Below are 20,215 nucleotides of genomic sequence, written 5' to 3'. Positions count from 1 at the left end.
TTTTGACAGATGCACCAATATTTGTAACATTCCCCATTGAACAGTGAATCTGTTTCCATCCCTCAGGAGGCAAGTTCTCTCAAACAACTGAATAAGGGTGTAAGAATCTTGATTGCACCAATATACAACATTTTTGTTAGACAGGACATAGTTCCTCTTCAGCTATTTGAAAAACCTGATAGTCATTGTCATAGCAGTCTTCCAGATATGGTATTCCTTTATGATGTCTCCAGAATTGTTTTACTCAGAGTTATAAGTAATGTTATAAGTTGATTTTGTTTCAAGCATTAAGGTGACAGTCAAATTTCAATAAGAATTTACAGAAATGTACAGTATCACTGTTCATTGATTAGGCAAAAATGTTGACTGGGCATATTTCATATTTATATGGGGTTATATTCAAAAATAATAATCTTGAAATAATCTTGACTAATTTTGGCATTATGCAGGTCCTTAAAGTCTTAAAACGTGTCCAGTTGCATAAATGTTAGGCCTTAAAGGTCATTAAATCATCCTAAATTCATATTTGTGAGGTCTTAATTGCGGCACACATTTTAACTAATTTAATTTATCCATCTTTTAATTTTTGTTGTTCAACAAGTTAAACACTTCTGTGTACAGAACTGTTAGTTATTTATGAGGAGGAAGAGGGTGGTGCAAAAAGAGGGAGGCATGTAGAATCATTTTTTAAGCATTGGGGAGGAACTGGCTCAGGGGAAAGGCATGCCAATTTAAATGGTAGTATTTTGTAATTATTTTACAGCAGATTTTTAAAGAATCCATGGCATGTTTTCTTAAAAAAAAAAGTCAAACTTACACCAGAAACTGTAAAAACAGAAATTATTGTTGAATTTTCAAATTTCCCACAGTCCTTGGACACATCATAGGCAAGGAACGCTTCCATCAGAAAGAAAACAACCAAATCTGAGCTTAAGATAGTGATATTTAATCAAAACCACTTTATTCAACATCCCATTTAGAATTTGGCCAAAAATAAACCTTCTGCGCTAACTTACAAGTATGCATGACGAGAATAAAAAACCCAAGGCTTTTATTTTCAACTCCAGGATTTCCTTTTCAACTTTTAACTTTAAAACACATAAAAGGATAAGTTTTTAAAAAAGTAGTAAATAATTTATGGTGGAGGTAGAGTCATGTATTTACCCCCAGCCACTCAGGGAGGCTCAAAGAAAAATATTTGTAGCTATGGGGATGGTAAAAAATAATTTTAAAATAAGAAGAACCCCTCCTACGACAAGTAAAGAACAGTCCCTAAAAGTCCATGTTTGATCAAACCTACCACTGAAGCTAACATTTTCTTTCTATCTTATACTTCCACTTACCTAGTGGCAACATGTTAATTAACCCAACTCACTATATATACTTTATAATTACCTGAAATACTTTAATTAGGGGGGAGAAAGATGTTTTGAACAAAAATTGTAAATTTGGTTAACAATGATCTTTTCCGCCATGTTTGTTCGGCTAACGTTAGCCTACCGGTCGCCTAACCTAAACTCTTCACTCACAAACTTTTAAAAGCTAGTTTGGTTCTTTCTCCGCGGTATTATATGTTTTTGAAAAAGCACAAATGCTCATTAAATTCAACCTCTTCAGTGTGTCATGTATTTTTAAGACACACAGCCTGGTTTTATCATCTGGCTACAGCAGGTGGCAGCATTTACCGTTCACACGCCGGGGCCATCTTGTGTTGGTCTACCGTTGCTAGGTAACCACAGTACCGAGATGACAGAGTTGCACCAGGCAGCTGCAGCGGGCGACTTTGACCGAGTTGAGGAGATCCTGAAACAAAATGAATGCAATCCCAACCAGAGAGATATCGACTGGAGCTACAAGACTCCTCTTCACTGGGCAGCAGCTAAAGGTAGTTCATTGGTCAGTGGGAATTTGTAGTGTCCTTTCACCTGGAGCACCTGCAGGTCTCATCAGTTTACACACAGCTACCGCCATTAAAATACTGCAGTGTTGACTGTAACGGTCACAGGAGAGGGTGTCCAAAAGACCCTGAAGACGGACAGTTACAGCTATATCCCTGTTTTCCTCTTTTTGTGATTTTACTTAACATTGACTATAACGTTAGTAAAGCTAGCTGTTTTATTTGTCCGTCATATAAGGGACTGTCCTATATCAGACATTGGCTTTTAGGGACTGTTCTTTACTTATCAGAGTAGGAGAGTGGCTGGGGTGTGACCTCTTTTTATTTTTTATTTTTTTTATTATTATTTTTACCCTCCCCAATGCTAAAAGCATTTTTCCTTGAGCCTACCTGAGTGACTGGAAGGAAATGCATGACCCTCCCTCCATCATAAATTAGTTTATGGTGATGATCAGTTATAAGTAGATTTTAAAAACTTGTGATTTTTAAAAGTAAAAATTAAAAGTGAAAGACAAAATCCTGGAATTGAAAAATGCTCTTGTGCGTGCTGGTGAACAAGAGTTCATGGTTTATTTTTAGCTAAATTTTAAAGGAGACATGTAGATTAAGTAATTTTGATAAAGTATTACAATTTCAAGCTCAGATTTGGTTATGTATTTTTTTTATGGAAGAGTTCGGCCCACAAAATGCGTTCGCAGACTGTTGGAAATTTTTTTTTTTTTTTTTTTTTTACAGTTTCTGGCTATGATAAATGGTGTAATTTTGGCATTTTCTTTACAAATCGGCAGGAAAATAAATATGAAATACAGCCAATTAAATTTGTATGCCATAACCCAAAATAAAAAGCACAAGTCCCTCCCCAGTGCTTAAAAAAATTGACATGCCTCCTATTTTTTGTCCCACCCCCTCCCCTCATACTTAACGAACAGTCCCTTATTTAATTGGTGGAAGGATGTGCCTCTCAAATGACACCATCATAAAACTTAGATATAGAAAGCTAGCCATTAGGTTTTAGTTTATTAAAATACCTGTCATTCAGCGTGGGAGTGACTTGTGTTTTCAATTGATAACTTATAAAAATTATAAAAAAAAAAAATTAATTTACCAACTCCAGCTTTAATTTAAAATTATTACTTTAATTATCAATTATTCAATTGATTATTTGTTGAATGAATTACTCAGTTTTTAAATGTCAGAAAATCCTGAATTTCAGCCAATTTTTTGCCAATCAACTAATTAATCAATTGTTTCATCTAATACCCTCTTGTTTAGTGCCCTTTTTTGTTGCAGTTTTTATTGTTTATTCTGTTGCCTCTCTTTCATCTTCTTGTCATAGTCAGACTTTTCCTCCACCACAGTAAATAAGAGTTTGTTTTTAAAAGACCAGAGTAAAAAAAAAAACAGGCTCTTAAATGCAGGTGCCAGATCACACTGTGACGCTTTTTCTACAGGTCATACAGAAACAGTGAGGATCCTCATTGAACATGGAGCCAGGCCGTGTCTGAGGACGGAGCATGGATGGACCCCTGCCCACTCGGCTGCAGAGTCCGGCCGGCTGGCAGTGCTGCGGCTGCTGCACTCCCTGCATGCCCCTATAGACAAGGAGGACTGCTGTGGAGACAAACCAGTGCGGATAGCTGAAATATACGGACACCAGGACTGCGTTCGATTTCTTAAAAAGTATAAAATGAAGCCCGGTTTTCCGATTCTTCCACCACTGGTGTTATTTCATTCTCTGATTCACATCTCCTCGATTCACACACGCCACACTCTGATTAAGTTTTCCTCTCAGATACTCAGATCAATAAGATTATACATTAACTTTATAAGTTAAGTAAGAAAATTTGGTCTATTTTTGTATGTTGCAGAGCAGAAATTGAATGCCAGGCCTACCGCAAGATGGCAACCCAGAAAGGGATTTCACTGGATGACACGGACGAGGAGTGGGCAGAGCAGGGCAAAGAAAATGAAGCAAACAGGATCTCTAGCAACATTCAGACGTAGGATGAACTCATCTTTTCACAAATAAGAGTTGTCAGTGTTTCAGTGCTTTATTAGTAATGGATAACACACACAGTATTGCTCAAACCACATCTGAACTTTATATGTAATTTAATTTATAGCAATGAATAAAGAATACAAGTTGGAAGTGTTTTAGGGATGCACATTAATATCGGCACGTCATCGGTATTGGCTGATATCGGCTTTAGAATTAACTGTCAGAATCTGCCAACATGCCTATTCTTATTTTGCACAATGAATGAATATTATATACACTGAAGAGCATGACATAGTGGACTATCAGAATAGGAGTATACATGCATAATATGATTTTAATTCCACTACAGAAGAGACTTGATCACTAAAATTAAGTGGGGAAAAAAGTAGATATAGGCCCTTTTACTGTTAGTAAAGTATGACGTTTTTGGGTGGGCGGTGCTTAGCTGGAGGCAAAACAATTCTCCACAGACATTAGCCAGTGCTAGCTAGCAAGTTCTGTTGGCTTGTTTTAGACAATGGAGGAAGATGATTCAAGTGGTGCACTCAGTAATATTCATTCCGAGTGCCGGTGCACTCTCCGGCACAAACTGGACTGTTCATAAATAAGCTGTCAGACTGTGGCTGGGGAGATGGAGCAGCAGAGTACCAAGCAAAGTGAATACGTGATTAACTTTGTTAATTCATTTAGAAATATAACGCTCCGTTTCTTCGACCAACAGGGCTCTCATTTTAGGGTAGAGCGTCATACTGAAATTATAAATGCACCATGTCAGGTCACTCACTCTCCGGGACCAGGAGTGTTACTAGAGTAAGTAAACACTGACCCACGGGACCAGACTGGCCGACCCGTATGCTCTCACTCAGTGGATGGATGATGTCACAGGAAGCTTTGTGGTTGATTACTATGCCAATCTTACAAAGGAAGACGACACTTGAACAGTTTTCTCCAGTTTGTTTTGCTATTGAAGCTAACGTTAGCTAATGTGCTAAAAGTTAACTTTACTTAGAAATCCAATATCTCTCTTAATACCTCCCCAGTTTCTGATGAGGTGGACATGATAACCCTTAATACACATAACGTCATTTATCCTTACAACAGGAAATACCTTTTCCCAAACCTGACTTGAAGTGTGTGCTGCACATGCAAGCATTTTTCATGATCCGTCCAGTCCCTTCGTCTTATCGCATTTAACCAAAGTGGTCTTTGTTTTTTAAGACCTCTACGTAGCCTACTGCCCTGAGGCGGGGAGTCATGTTTTGCCTCCAGCGAATCCAATAACCAAAATCCAACATTGTGCATCCCTAAAACATTTCCTGTCAAAAACAAACAATGTACAGTGGATTGTATCACAGGTAATGAATCAAAATAACAACAAAATCATCAAGTGCATGTAAATAAGGCTTATGAAGCGAATATCTGCAATTGTATGTGTAAAATGTAGTTTGTTTAGATTGCAGTGCAGCTATTTGAGACTATTTTTACTTCTTCCCACTTGAGTCTAACTTGATGGTGCTGTCAGTAGTCGATGCCAGAGGCTAGAGAGCAGAGGAGAAGGATGTGTAAAATGAATCCACAATCATTATTGTATTTTAAATATGAATAAACCCAGTCATAGCACACTTACTTTTCTCTTCAGATGATTCAGCAGTGCTTCACGTGTCTGTCAACATTGGATTAAAATATTTTTAATGATGCATTTCTACCTTGTTTGTAGTTTTTTGCTGTAATTAAACATTTAACTTGTTAAACAACTAATTGAAACTTCTGACAGTGGGTTGTAATTTGGACACACTCCCTGATAAAGCCGTAATCATGATTCCAAATCCTAAAATTTCTTCCCAGGGTTAGAGGTTTGTTGAAGTTTAAAACTTCACCAAAGATCCCAAGAATTTTCTGCCTTTTTGTACCCTATAATATCATGGATCGCATTTATCTTTGGAAAATATGCTTATTGGCTTTCTCATAGAGAGTTGGATGAGAAGACTGATACCACATGTTAAACATGAAGCTGAAGCCAGCAACCTGTTAACTTAGCATAGGGACCATCAGTGATGTTGAGCATGCTAAGAGGTTAAACCAGTCACCAGAATAAATGTTAGCATAGGATGTCTCTGCAAACCACAGATCCATTACTTTCGTATGTTATTACATTATTAGATTAAAAAAAAAATGTAATGTGCATGTAATATTTTTAGATCTTGCAAATGTGTTTGGTTCAGTACCACACAGCCTCATTTTGAGTACGTTTGACTACTTCAAAGTGCCACAGGTAGTTGTTAACTTAGTGAGAGCATATTGTCAGTATATTATGTTGTGTCTAAGTACGGCAAGTTTCACAACAGGTTAGCAGAGGCTAGAAATAGGTATTATGGCAGGGTGTACAATTTCTCCATTAACATTTACTATGGCGATGGAAGTAATCATCAGGGCTTTCAAGTGGGTGGTAGGTGACGAGAGACGGCAGAACGGGGTGCATCTTCCACCAGTTAGGGCTTATATGGATGACATGACACTGGTGACCACAACAATGCCATGTACAAAGAGGCTACTAGAAAAGGTAAATAAGAACCTCAAGTGGGCCAGCATGAAGACCAAGCCTAGTAAGTCTAGAAGCATCTCGATACATTGACAGAAGTTAAGTGATAGGAAGTTTGTCATAGATGATGAGGAAATCCCAACAATTAGGGAAAAGGCAGTAAAGAGCTTAGGTAGGTGGTACAATGTGGAGTTGAATGATGAGGAACAGGTGGTGAAATTTAGAAAAAATGTGGCTGAAGGATTGGATAGAATAGATGAACCAGAAGGGACAGAGCTCTTGTTATCTGGGAGTAAAGACATGGTAGTTAGGAGTGTGGTTCCAAATCCAACCAAGGGGAGGAAGTGGAACCCAAGATCGGCAGTTCAGGAGGCAGAGGCAGCTCTTAGGCATGCAGAGATTGTAGGTAATGTTCAGTTTGGCCGGGGAGGCCTGGGGCTTGGCCCGGGCAAACCGGTATGGAATAAAGCAGGTCCCAAAGATAAAAGAAAGCTGGTTGTGGAACAGATAGGTAGACAGGAGGAGATATTAAGGGGTGCAAAGGTAGTGGCCCAGGCTAAGCAGGGACAGTGGTTGAATTGGGAAAGTGTAGAGAAGAGGAAGCTTAGTTGGAGGGACCTGTGGAGTATGGAGGAGAATCGTATTAGATTCCTGGTAGGGGCTACATACGATGTGTTACCAACCCCCCAGAACCTAAAACTGTGGGTAGATGGGGACCCATCATGCCCATTGTGTTCAGGTACCGCAACCTTAAAGCATATTTTGCCAGGCTGTAAAGTTAGCTTGTCACAAGGCTGGTATACATGGCCGGCAGGGCCATGAAAAAACCCCAACTGCTTTTCATGGCGCCACCCCAGCTTCAAATGCAGCGATGTCTCTGTCAAAAAACAACCGCTTTTTGTTGCCCTCTCTCTGGTGGAAACAGAGTAACAGGTCGCTAAAAAAACACCCATATTTGTTGGCTTAAAAGCTGCTGGAAATGCAGCAATGACTCATTCAGAAACAACCATTTTGATGTTTGCTGGTCCCAACAGTGGTCTGCAGCATGGCGGGTTTCTTGCTTAGGTGTCATGCCATCCATCAGAACTTTAGAAACGTTGATATAATACTTATGAAATATCCAAATGTAACATATCTGTGGTTTACAGAAATGCTTTTAAATATTTTGCTGCTGCTGGCCTACTACAGAAGAAACACAGTAATAACATAATTGATCCAGAAATGCAAAACCCATTACGATTCATTTTGGCATTTCCTTTAAAGAAGTAAAATTGCCTTACCAGTTTGTCCCCCAGGCATGTGGTCAACAAAATGAAGAAACCCTGCAAATGAAATGACAAGAGGTTACTAGACAAGGAAAACTTTTACTGGTCCAGATGTTTACCTAAAGATCATATTGAACATACCTGGAAGGAGTTCAGCAGGGTAAAGGCATAATTGATTACGAAGACCACGGTTCCACTTGTGAGGTCAAGAAGCATCACGGCAAAGCCGAAAATCCAAGTCACACCAAAGATTGGAGTCAGAAGGATAACTGACCTAATGACAGTTAGGGCAGCTTTTCTCTCCTGTTCATTGGACCGCTCTGTATTCGGAGGGCGATCCAAAAGCTTCATGATCACCACCAGCATGGAGAACACATTGAATATGACAATGGTACCGACTGGTACGACAAATGTGTGGATGGACCCTTTCATAAGTCCAGTGTAACGCAGCCAACAGGTCTCATGGGAGAAGTACTCGCCTTCAGCACCACCCTTATAGCTAAGAACTGTGATGACAACAATCAGCAAAGGACACACATAGCCCAGGAAGAGTGACAACCTCAGGTAGATTTTCTTGCTCACATTATGGAACAGAAAAGTTGCTTGGTGAAGGAGCATGCTGCTCAGACAAAACATCCAGAAGAACATGGACAGGTAACAGAAATGCTTTAACACGACAAAAACCTTGCACCACATTTCTGAAATATCACTGGGCTTAGAGGATGCTAAAAAACTGATATCTGCAACTAGCAGACATAGAGAAACGTTAACGTGGGCAGTGTGGCGCAAATACAAAGTACTTGTCTTCACTACAGTGTTCCAGACGAGCAGTTCTACCACGAGGCTGATAATGAGTGACACGACTGATACAGACAGTCCAACGTAGGTAACCTCTGTTATCCAGGGGACTTTCACTGGATACCTTGACATAAGAATGGCAAATGAAGACAAATGTTTGCAAATGCAAAGTCCCTCATTGGAGGAACCGTCCCATTCGCAGCCATCATCTGACCAACCTCCAGTGTTGTTATTCCAGTAGACACACCTCATGAATGTGTGGGGACGCCTTTTTCTGTGCAATGGAAAGTGGATTCTAATCTCAACTGAATCCAATTGTCCCCTTTCAGCAGTTGTTGACACAACAATGCTGTTAGGCTCATATCCTTGATCTTTGTTGGGCAAATAGTTCTCCAGTTCTTTAAACCCAGCTGTTTTTACAAAGCCAGAGTCGGCAGGAGAAAGAAAGATACTGGCATTAAAAACTTTGTTGCTACATTTTGAGCTCTGCGTGCAATTGGCTGCAGCTATCCTTATGTTTCTGTTTTCAGGGGCATTTGTTACATTTGTTATCTGAATCAAGTGCTCGACAGAACTCAGATATCTCTCAGCCAATGAATTATTGCCTTCGTTAGTGTTTGCCTTCCATGAGTTGTTGAGAGATCTATCCAGCATATTGCTGGATGACTCCAGAAAGTTCTGTAAAAAAACAAAGAAGCTCATTTTAGTAGCAGTTAATTCAAGTCAATGTCTGCTCAAATTTAAAAGCCTTTCGACTGGTTGTATCGATTACGAAAAAGGGAAAATACACAGAAAATACATCTATCTGACTGTATTTACATTGGATATTGGCACAAAATGGTCATTAATGGCAGCTCAAATTTGTAACTCTTAAAATTTTAGTCCTGGTTGATTGGACAACACCTGTGGCTGGTGGTGACGGTAATTGAGTTTTAATTTGGCCAGTTCAGACCAAAGATTTGCAACGAGACGAGAGGAAACATGCAACTACTTGCAATGCACCATTCTGCAATGTTCTAAAGACCTGCCAGTTCACACCAATGCAACTAGATGAGACAGTGTATCATCTCTATGCAACAACTCTCTGTACTTCCGCTCTGATTTCCAGCTTTTCGAGCTTATTTTGTGTCTAAATATAATTTGTAGCTTCTTAGAATATGAATGAGGATAGTGATAGTGAGGTACTGGCTATGGTTGTATTTGTTGTAGTGATGAAATGGCAAAAAACAGAAACAAAATGAGCATAAGATGGACTGTATTCATAATAAATACACCACAATAATATAATCCTCCGCAGACCATACCGTCCCATTTCGGAGACTAATTGGTTTGGCTGATGCAGTCTTCAAAGGACGCAGCCGATGTCGACCACGAAGGCCGCGTCCTTCAAAGGCTGTGGCCCCTGAATAGAGACACAGCTGAAATAACAAGCTTGTGTGCAGGAGTGTTTTGTGTTTTTGCTCGGCAACAGTCCAGTCCAAACTATTTGTGTTGGCAGAGCCAAAACATAAATGGCGCTTTTAGAACTGTTGTATAAAAGTAATATCACACTCGAGGTCATGCTGTTGTACTGAATATCAGCATGGCTGTGATTATCTTTGGCACTCAGCCTGTGGCCTTGTCCCTGTGACCTAATCACAGCAGTGCTGATATTCAGTACAACAGCATCAACCTCGAGTGTGATATTACTTAAATATAGATAACCAAAGAAAGATTCTGTTATACTTACATTCCTTACTGAATCATTATTTATGTCGTTTAGCTTTTGACTCAAACTGGAGAGGACTTGAACAGATGCATTCATGTTTGCAAAGCCACTGATGATCTCTGACTCATCAGTGACTTGTGAAAGGCGGGAAAACACATCTGCAGCATTTGCATCTAGTGAGCCAAGTCCAGTGTCAACAATCTGTAGCAACAAAGATTATTCAGGGGTGATGAATATTTGTGTTTAAATGTAGACATCAGCTACTACCAAATATTTAATCTCCAAAAAGCTGAGGCTATAAAGGCATAAAAACTAGACAATCCATTCTGTGAAACTATCGTGTATTTCTGTCACTTTTCTATCAAATGATGGAGATCTTGTTTTATAACTTTAAGTTAAATTAGACTCACGTATGCTTGCTGCAGCACATCATTCACTTCTGTGTTCACACATGCTGAAAACTCTGGTTTCCATACCCCCTTTGTAGGGCTGAAATGATTGATTCAAAACAAAATTAATCATCAACAAATATGATTAATGTATTGTATACATCATATTTTAAACAAAATTCCTGAAATTCATTGGTTTTGGATCTGCAAATTGCAAGTTTTCCTCTGTGATAGTAAAATTGGGCATAGTGTTAGTTTAGGCAGGACAAGGTGTCAAGCTCAGCTCACATCCCAGCTACATCAGCTCATCTCAAACAGCCCAGTCAACTGATGGAGCAGCTGACTGATGGAAGGGAGTCAGCTGATAGATCACATGATTCCTTTCTATGCAACCAATTGGTGAATCTCATTCAGGGCACCCTATTTAAACTGCTCTGGCCTGCCTACTGTTGCTGCTTCCTCTGCAAGCCGCTTTGCAACCCGCCTCCACCCCAGCTCCTCCTTTTCATGCTGTGTCTGACTTATCAATGTCATTTCTGTTTGTCATTGATGCTGCTCTGTTCTGTTCCCAGGGTTTCTTTTTGCTGCTGCTCTCCTTTGGCTCCTTAGGCTTTCCATGTAGGCACATGGAAGGGCAGGGAGGTTTGCCTCTCTGCCTTATGCTTTCCACATAGGCGCTTGGAAGAGGCTTTCTGCATAGGCCTAGGAAAGGCAGAAAGGGCCGCAGAACAGAGCCATACCGCAAAATATAATACTGCAAATGGAAATAAAGTGTTCTTTGACTAAAGTGTTCCTGACTGAACTAAATATCTTTGGATATGGACTGAACAGGCAATTCTGAAAGGCATTCTTTATTATTCTCTGATGATACTGCATTAACTGGAAAAATAATCATCAGATTATTTGCTGATCAAAATAATAATTAGTTGTTTCCCTACTGTAGAGTCTCTCCATAAAAAATGGTACATTTAAGGTTCCAAGGGGTGAACAGGGAGAACTCTCCAGACGCATGTTCTGGGCAAGAATAAACCACAAATTCATCCTGATTTCTTTGAGTGTGGTGACCCATTTATTTCCACACATGCTCGACTCACACAGGTAAAACATTGTTATCTCAGGTAGGTTTTCACACAACAGTCTCTGAGTCCATCACAGCTAAATGTCCAAGTTTCCATTCATCAGTTTTAGTTTCCACGTTACAAACTCTTCATGTTGCCACACTTCACAGTCAAAAAACTGTTCACTTACCCCGTCACACACCTGCTGCTCATCACCTGCACCTTACCTACGTATATTACCTGCGTTCTCCTGCTCTGATGTGCCACCCCATGTACAAACAACAAAACTGCATCTATGTACATGTAGTCTCGATCAGTTAAATATGTATCAAAACAAATACAAAGAATGTTATTGTGGCCTACCTCTTACTGCATTCCCTTTCTCGATGTCCAGAAGCATTTGCGCATTTTAACACTGCAGTGAATCCAGCTTTGGTTTCCAACCAATCACCGTCAGCTTCACAGAACTGATCGGTTTCTGTTTTGAAGAAGAAAAATTAAGGCTTTATTTATCATTTATTACATATGTAACGAAAACAACTAATGTTTTTACAAAGTCAACTTCAGCAGAGCAAGTTAGCCTGTGATGATTGTGGGGGTAGTTGTACTCCTGTAATCATCACGTGATTACCCCCTATGTAGAAGTAATGTGGGTGCTATGGACACTGTATTTTTTATCCCATTGTGGGATTATTTGATGGCAAAATATCATGCAAAAATTTGGAACTGGGCCCAATTCACTGTTTTCTGAAAATATTTTAGCTAATTTTTAAACATACCATATATGATATTGATATCTGTTGAGGCTGTTCTGCTTTCGTTGCACCTGTTCTTAAAAGTGCACCATATATTTGGCATGTCTTTGCTTTTGTCACACACAAGGATTGTATCAGCTGCATGAACTTCAGGTCCTTTAGTTTTCCCAGGACGACCTGCAAGGATCATATATGAATGGCACGGGTTTTTTTTAGTGTGCACATGAATTCATTGAAATTGATGGGCACAAGAAAATGCACTTACTTGCAGGTTTTATTTCTCCAAGGACATTGTGTTTGCCCCATGACACAGTGTAATTTTCATGGCTGCTCTCTATCTCACATTTGACTTTAATGTTTAGTAAATCTGAACTTTTACGGCAGTGTGGAAACGGTGGGTCAGTGGTGATGTCAATGTCTGGCAGGAGGGATATGTCCAATGCAGTGCTGGCTTTGTGAGATATGTTGTATAAGTCTGACTTTTGATGATAGGTACATGTATACTCTCCTGAGAAAAAAATTAAGAGAGATGAGACATACAAGCCATAAGAACACCCTCTGAAGGTCCAGTGTGTGGGATTTAGTGACATCTAGCAGTGAGGTTGCTGAACTGAAACTTCTACTGTGTGCTAAGTGTGTAGGAAAATTATAGTGACCAACACGAAAATGCAACATTAATGACCAACACATTTTCACTCCACCCTCGTCACGTATCGACATTTGGTTATGGACTTTCCACATCCAGATACGACGTGCAAGGTACCCTGGATGTGTTGGTTATTGATGTTCTGGGACGCAGTGTCAAATTATGCCTGTTACATGTATTGTCTTCTTTCAAAATACACTTCTGTTTTACCAGAAAATTTAAGGTTTATTTACTGTCTCTTTCAAAATAAAAGCACTACGTCTGTACAACAACACGAATGGACCTTTTTTTTTTCTACAACACCACATGGTTAGGTTTAGGAAAAAAAGAACAGGGTCATATATTATGAATATTATACATAATTTTTGCTAGTAGATAGCAACATTGTTATGAAATCAGATACAGAGCAACATTAGCGTCCACCCAATGAGCATAAATCCAAAAATGGCCTTTTACCTCTGTTTTTGTCTCCACCAACTCTGGAGGGAAATACATGGCTTTTAAGCTACAAAGTGCTTCGTTGTGTTCCCCAGCTAAATACCATTTTTAGAGATTTTTTTTGCTCATGACCATATTATATTCCATTTCTGCCTGTAGATCCCCTGTAAATCTTACACACTGGACCTGTAAGTACAGTACTTCATGACTTTTTCACCTCTGGTTGCTTATTTACACACTCACTGTAAGTCAGCTCACAGGCCAAATATGAAAAATATGAAACAATGATACCTGTCCAGCGTCGGGATATGTTGTTCAGTGTGACACTGGTTTCCATTGTTGCTATTTGGACCCTTGACTCTGTGCCATTAAATATCTCAAACACTTTTTCATATTCATTTTTCAGCCTCCACTTTGGTTCCACTTTCAGGTCCTCCTGTAATGTGCATTTCAGTTTGGGATGATCGTTGTAACACACTGGGCTAGGCGGCGGGTGGAAATGGACAACACCTGTGAACAGAGATGGGCAAAAATACATCAAAATGTATTTTGATAAAAAATACAAAATACCCCTCAAATAAATGTATCAAAATAAAATACAAAATACTGGTGCCAGAAAATGTATCAAAATAAAATACATGTATTTTGTATTTTCAAATGCAGAAAATACTTTTTTCTTTTTCTTTTTAGCAGCAACCCGCAGCTCTATAGGTCACTCTGTTGGTCGCTTGGTTGGTCACTTGGTCGGTCGGTCCACAAAGCTTTTCGTGAATAACTCAAAAAGTCCTTGCTCAAAATGCTCAAAATTTGCATACTGCAACTGAGTATACCAGAAAGAATGCCCACGATTTGTCCGTAGGTGGCACTATACTCACCGATTCAAATCTTTTTGTGAATAACTCAAAAAGTCTAAAGACACTGTAGCTACTGTAGCTAGTTAACTTGTTTGCTGTCTAACTTGGAGCCTTTGGAGTCCTGTGTTCAACTTTTTTCAAATGAAAAAGAGAAAAGAAAAGCTAGGGACATGTAGGCTACCCTAAAATATTATTTATTGATTCAGATTTAGATTCAGACAACTTTATTGATCCCACGTGAAGCAATTCATTTGTAGCATACTCATCCCAAGCATCAACCACAACAGCATACAATTTCTTATGCATAGTCCAGTAAAACAGACCACTAGGTCATTGAAGGGCACATCGAATGGCCCAAGTTTAAAAAAACATATATATATATAAAAAATGTATATATATATATATATATATTAAAAAAACAGTAAAAATATTGTTACATCCAATATTATAAGAATGTGTAGCCTATTATTTTTGTTTTTTGATTCGTGGAGAAAGTATTTTGAGTATTTTAAATACAAAATTATTCTACTCAAAAGTATTTTGTCACAAATTACATTTGCTTTTTATCGGCCTTATCAAATACAAATTACAAAATACTCAAATGTAATAGAAATACATATTTTAAATACAAGTAATCGAAATACTGCCCATCCCTGCCTGTGAAGAGCTGAATCAGTGTAGAATCCAATGATAAGCTACATTCAAAAGGTATGCGTACCTTTTGAATCTATACTTCACATAAACTTTCTTAAGCAAGCCAATCGCCAGAAAATTTACCCGCATTGTACGTTTCTGTTTTTGTAGCATTATATTCCCAGGAAAAGCAGTGATGTCTCACTTTTAAAGAAAGGTTTTTGTAGCGCTTTACCCGCAGTGATGTCTTGGTAGATGAAACAACCACTTTTCATAGCACTAACTTGGCAGGAAAAGCAGCGATGTCTTGATGCCAGTTTTTGTGCCACTACAGAAAAAGCAGCAATGTCTCAATTACAAAAAATGCTTTTTGTAGCACTATACCTGCAGGAAAAGCAGTGATGTCTTCGTAGAAAAACAACCACTTATCATGGCACTAACTTGGCAGGAAAAGCAACGATGTCTTGATAAAAAACTACCAATCATTGTGCCGCTAACCCAAAAGAAAAAGCAGTGATGTCTCAATATGAATAAAGGCTTTTGTAGCACTATACCCACAGGACAAGCAGCGATGTCTTGGCATCCTGAACAACTTTGCAGGCACAAAAGAGCATTGGAAATACAGCAATGACTCACTAAATTACAACCAGCTTTGTTGTCTGTTGGTTTCGAACAGTGGTGTTACACCATCAACCATTCCCTGCAACTCCAAATGGCAACATCATTTGCATGTATAAAACATGCAAATGTGATGTATTCATGGGTTGCAGAAGCGTACAATGGTGATATTTCCAGTTTGTACTTCTGCTTTGAGAATTAATTAAATTATCCCCCATTTTTTTCATTGGCAGTTGCCTCCTGACATTCATGTATTCATGTTAATTCAAACCAGGTTTAAAATGAATCCCAACAGGTGCATCCAGCCCCCAGTTAGATATAATTACCTTTAGTCTCCATGACAAGGAATCCTGACAGAGTTTCGTTCAGAAGTTTCATTTTTTCACTCAACTCTTGTGAATTGACCTCGTTAGCGATGATAAGTTCAAATTCTGCGATGACGCTTCCAACCCTTCAGGGAAGGAATAATACAAATTAAAGGTAACAAATTGAAAACAGAAAAATAACTGAATTTCTTTAATTTCGTAACCAAATCAAACTTACCTGAATTCGGTAATATGTAAGCTGTCAAATCCCTTCAAAGTGCTGTACACTTTTTTCATCTGCAAGGCAACAGCTGATTCACTGAATAATTTTTCACACATCAGTATATTATTGGCAAATGACAATACCTAAATGAATTACATCATCCCTGATCTGATGAAAGTAATTAATTAGGTCATGTGCTGTTTATTCATAAATAGGAGTTTTTACCTCTTTTAACAATTTGTCATGACACTTCTTGTATTTTTCAGAGGTTTTATCTGTCAGACAGTCGACATACCCTCCGCGCAAATTGATGAATCCTTTGATAGAAACTGTGAGGAAAAAAAAAAGACGTTGCATGTTTTAAACACAAAAGTACACACACGAATGAGCATGTAAACAGTAAAAACAACAACAACGACAACAACAACAAAAAACAAACCACATGCCTGTTGTGTTTGAAACACACATGCTAGCTGAGTTGCCGGTGAAGGTGCATTGCTCGTCACCGCAACATTTCTGACTAGACTGACAAACTTTATCGCTCCATCTGAAGCCAGACTCGCAGTTACAAGTTGTGCCTTTCGGGATGCTCTGACAGGCTGATTGGAAAAAAGCATAATAGTTTAACTCAGAGATTATATATCTAAAATTAATCAGAACATACAGTAATTGAAATATTAGAAAAATGTTTACTTGTTGTCATTTTTAGGTCGTCAACGTTCAGGCTGGTGGTGCTCACAAAAGGTTTCAGTATCTCGGTTACGTTTTTGATTGCATTGTTCTCTATTCTCAGTTTGACATTATAAATTTGTGTTGAATTGCCTGAAACATGAAAAAAAAAACAGACATCATCCTAAATGCAATACATTTTCAAATATCACACACACACCCTCTCTGTTCAAGAACAATGTCATGCTCATTTTGAAACTCAGAATAACTTTACCTTTTTGAGTAGCCTGTAAAAAACAGAAGAAAATCACTCAATTTAATGCAATTTAATGTTGTGAGTTTGAATTTCAAAGGGACAGTTCACCACAAATCAAAACTCTGCAGCTCATATCAAAACAATCTAGACTGATAAACAGCGCTACAGTTGAGAAAGGAAATATGTATTTTTGATTTTGGGGTGAACTGTCCCTTTAAGATATAATGTGTTACAATATGGGCTTACCAGAGCCCTACGGCACTGGGGCTTACCTGACAGATGGTTAGTCCCAGGATATGAAGAATTAGAAAGGCCCACATCCTGTTCCTGCAAATAATCAATAACATAAAAAGACATTTGTATTTACCCTGGTAAACAGATATAATATTTACATATTTACATTTCATGACAGTATAAAAGCTCTTGTGCTTGTTTCAAAATCCCTTTGCTTCCTCAGAGTGAAGCTAGTTTTCCAAATTAAAGTTAGCACAATTAAATAAAATCCTCAGCAACACTGAACAAAACCCTTTGTAAGCTGCTGCAAGGTTAGCAAGTTAGCTTGCTAACTATGCTAAGTGCTGAGGGAGAACAGGCTCTGATTGGAGGGAGAGCTAACCACGCCCACTTAGGAGACAGGAAGACTAACCGTTTTCTTAACATTCGATAAGCCTACAGTGGGGTATCTCTCTTCATCCAATATCTCTGTTATAGTCTGTCAGCAAGCTTACTTGTTAGCATAGCCAATCTAGTTAGCATGTGAGAGTAGGTGTTTCTGTGGTGATCTGGAGAATTCAAAGATGAGGCCGATCACAGAGTTCTTTCTTAATGCACGTTTAATTACAAGCTCGGATCAACATGGCTGTGATGATTGTGAACAGAGAGAGACACAGCTTATATAGGATGGTGGCATGTATACTATTACCTAAAATGGTGCCTTGACACATTTAACTTGACCTTGGGCCAACTAAAATTTGTCTAACTTGTCCATTCATCAGTAAGCCTAGCACTTCTGACGCCATGACGTCTGTCATAACGGAACATGATCCCCAGGGGTCTTGACCAAGTATCCACTGGTCAGTGGAGATGTAAAAATACATACTAACAGTATGCTAACTCGCTAATATTATAGTCCATCTGCAAGCTTACTTGTTAGCATAGTCAACCTAGGTAGCAAGCTTGCTCGCTAATATTATAGTCTATCGGCAAGCTTACTTGTTAGCATAGCCTACCCATGTAAGCTAGCTCACAAATATATAGTCTATCAGCAAGCTTAGCTGTTAGCATAGCCAACCTACTTAGCAAGCTAACTCGCTAATATTGTAGTCTAGCAGCCAATCTAGTTAGCAAGCTAACTCGCAAATGTTATCGTCTTTAGAGGTCTATACAATCTGGAGAGCATACCACACCCTCTTTATGCCTACAAACTTGATTCGGATAAAGAAACACTTCTTAAAATGAATTAACTACAGATGAAAAATAGCCTTTTGGCTAATTCTGGCATTGTTTATACCATGTGTATTTATTAATTTGCACTGTCCCTTCTTAAATAAACTAAACTAAATTGTCGCCATCTTTTTTATACTTATTTTTGCACGTTTGCACAAATTAAAGCACCTTGAAAAAATTGTGGTTACTGTATTTTTCAATTAACAACAGAAGTTCAGCTAAACAGCTAAATGATTATGTGATGTGGTATATTCCTCTCCAACATTAATAACTCTCACAGCACTGTCGGTTTAAAGGGAAATGTGTGTTTGGCATCTGTCCATGAGTTCTGTGTATATTCCTGCTCTGTGAGGCTCTGGAGCTTTAACAAAATCATGCAAATATTTTGATGGTTCTTTTTTAATCTCAGATAAGGAAACAGATCCAGACAGTGCATGTAGACTGTTGTCTGATAACAGTTGTTCTGATCCTGTTGACTCAGCAGAGATAACATTCACATGAAAGGTGATAATCTAAAGTAGAATAAATATTCATAAGCTATACAAAGTGACTGTGAGCCTCACTGCATTACATTACACTATATTTATTTATTTTTATTTATTTTATAAATCCCCCTGGGACCCGAACTTTTGTTTGGTATACTTTTTATAATTTCTCCTAGCTATTTGGGATCAGTAGGAGCTGATTCAAAAAACTAAACACTGTCAACAATGATAAAGCCCCATTGTCCTCAAACGAGATGATAATAAAGTTCCAATGTCCTTTAACAGGTGTCCCGATGTCTTCAAAATGTCTTCAAATGAGTAATTAACAGCACCTTAGCTTGTTACAGTTGCTAAAATTAGTCACATTTGTTGCCATATCATACTACGAATGTTATCAATCATAAATAAGTGGCTCCAGCAGATTCAAGGTACAACATCTGAGGTCTCTGTCCAGAAGAGCGCAGTCCTAGGAAACAGCTGGGAACTGCTAAGACACTGCGCAGAACTCTCAAACTCCCAGGACTCTGGTAGAGGACCCAAGGTTGAGGAAGACACCCCAAACACCACCAGAGTGTGATTTTTATATGTATATATGGATTTATTCATTTTTCATAATCGCTTATCCCGTTAGGGGTCCTGGCTGACATTGGGTGAGAGGCAGAGTACACCCTGGACAGGTCATCAGACTATCACAGGGCTGACACATAGAAACAGACAACCATGCACACTCACATTCACACCTACGGACAATTTAGAGTCACCAATTAACCTGCATGTCTTTAGACTGTGGGAGGAAGCTGGAGAAAACCCACGCTGACACGCATGGTTGGGCTCCCCCACCCTGGATTTGAACCAGGAACTCTCTTGCTGTGAGGCGACAATGCTAACAACTACAGATATAAGAGTATTGTAAGTTTATAGCAGTTAAACAGCATGACTTATCATCTTCTTTCCTCATTCTTTTTTAAACAGTGTGTACCCTATAAAGTCTTCTTTAACTATTTTACATTGTGAAAAAGGGACACGTAACAAAGGTATATTTTATCAAATAGGGAGACAATTCCAGTTTATTATTTTAAAGTTGGTTTGGGGATCTATGAATTTGTCAACACCAAAAAATGTGGCGTGACTGCTGTCATACATATTGGATCCAGTCTGACCATAACTTCATAAATCTTTTTTTATAATTCAAGTTTCTACTGATTTTGGGTTAGCTTGGTACATGACAGTTCTA

General features: G+C 38.7%; 2 protein-coding genes across 3 annotated transcripts; one reads left to right on the top strand and one right to left on the bottom strand.

Moving 5' to 3' along the window:
* Window positions 1-1,743: 1,743 nt before the first annotated feature.
* Window positions 1,744-5,577, top strand: LOC126400885 (ankyrin repeat domain-containing protein 66). 2 transcript variants are annotated; one of them, XM_050061877.1, is made up of 3 exons: window positions 1,744-1,885; window positions 3,349-3,577; window positions 3,766-5,577. In XM_050061877.1, the coding sequence occupies exons 1-3, from the start codon at window positions 1,747-1,749 to the stop codon at window positions 3,899-3,901; spliced, it is 504 nt and encodes a 167-aa protein (XP_049917834.1). In that variant the 5' UTR covers window positions 1,744-1,746; the 3' UTR covers window positions 3,902-5,577. The 2 variants fall into 2 exon arrangements, with proteins under 2 accessions (XP_049917834.1, XP_049917833.1); XM_050061876.1 differs by lacking the exon at window positions 3,766-5,577 and having other exon boundaries at window positions 3,349-3,738.
* adgrf3a (adhesion G protein-coupled receptor F3a) lies at window positions 5,378-17,370 on the bottom strand. Its single transcript, XM_050062244.1, has 15 exons — window positions 17,313-17,370; window positions 16,819-16,947; window positions 16,572-16,724; window positions 16,351-16,454; window positions 16,141-16,199; window positions 15,924-16,048; window positions 13,784-14,002; window positions 12,674-12,916; window positions 12,433-12,585; window positions 12,017-12,131; window positions 10,617-10,695; window positions 10,228-10,407; window positions 7,842-9,176; window positions 7,716-7,757; window positions 5,378-5,434 (listed from the first exon to the last, which is right to left on the bottom strand). Exons 1-15 carry the CDS (start codon window positions 17,368-17,370, stop codon window positions 5,378-5,380), a joined length of 3,051 nt encoding a protein of 1,016 aa, XP_049918201.1.
* Window positions 17,371-20,215: the final 2,845 nt, after the last annotated feature.

This window comes from Epinephelus moara, chromosome 14 (genome assembly GCF_006386435.1).
Source record: "Epinephelus moara isolate mb chromosome 14, YSFRI_EMoa_1.0, whole genome shotgun sequence".
NCBI classification, from domain to species: Eukaryota; Metazoa; Chordata; class Actinopteri; order Perciformes; family Serranidae; genus Epinephelus; species Epinephelus moara.
Note: the sequence above shows the minus strand (reverse complement) of the source record. Positions and strands in the feature narration are given on the sequence as shown.

Excerpts from the sequence above, each read along its gene's own strand:
- adgrf3a (XM_050062244.1), bottom strand. The coding sequence starts at position 17,370 with ATGTGGGCCTTTCTAATTCTTCATATCCTGGGACTAACCATCTGTCAG. Across the intron at positions 10,696-12,016 it reads GAAAGGGAATGCAGTAAGAG|CCCTACAAAGGGGGTATGGA; the intron begins GTAGGCCACAAT and ends CAATCATTTCAG. Across the intron at positions 5,435-7,715 it reads CATGCCTGGGGGACAAACTG|CCTCTGGCATCGACTACTGA; the intron begins GTAAGGCAATTT and ends TCTGCTCTCTAG.
- LOC126400885 (XM_050061876.1), top strand. The coding sequence starts at position 1,747 with ATGACAGAGTTGCACCAGGCAGCTGCAGCGGGCGACTTTGACCGAGTT. Across the intron at positions 1,886-3,348 it reads TCACTGGGCAGCAGCTAAAG|GTCATACAGAAACAGTGAGG; the intron begins GTAGTTCATTGG and ends CTTTTTCTACAG.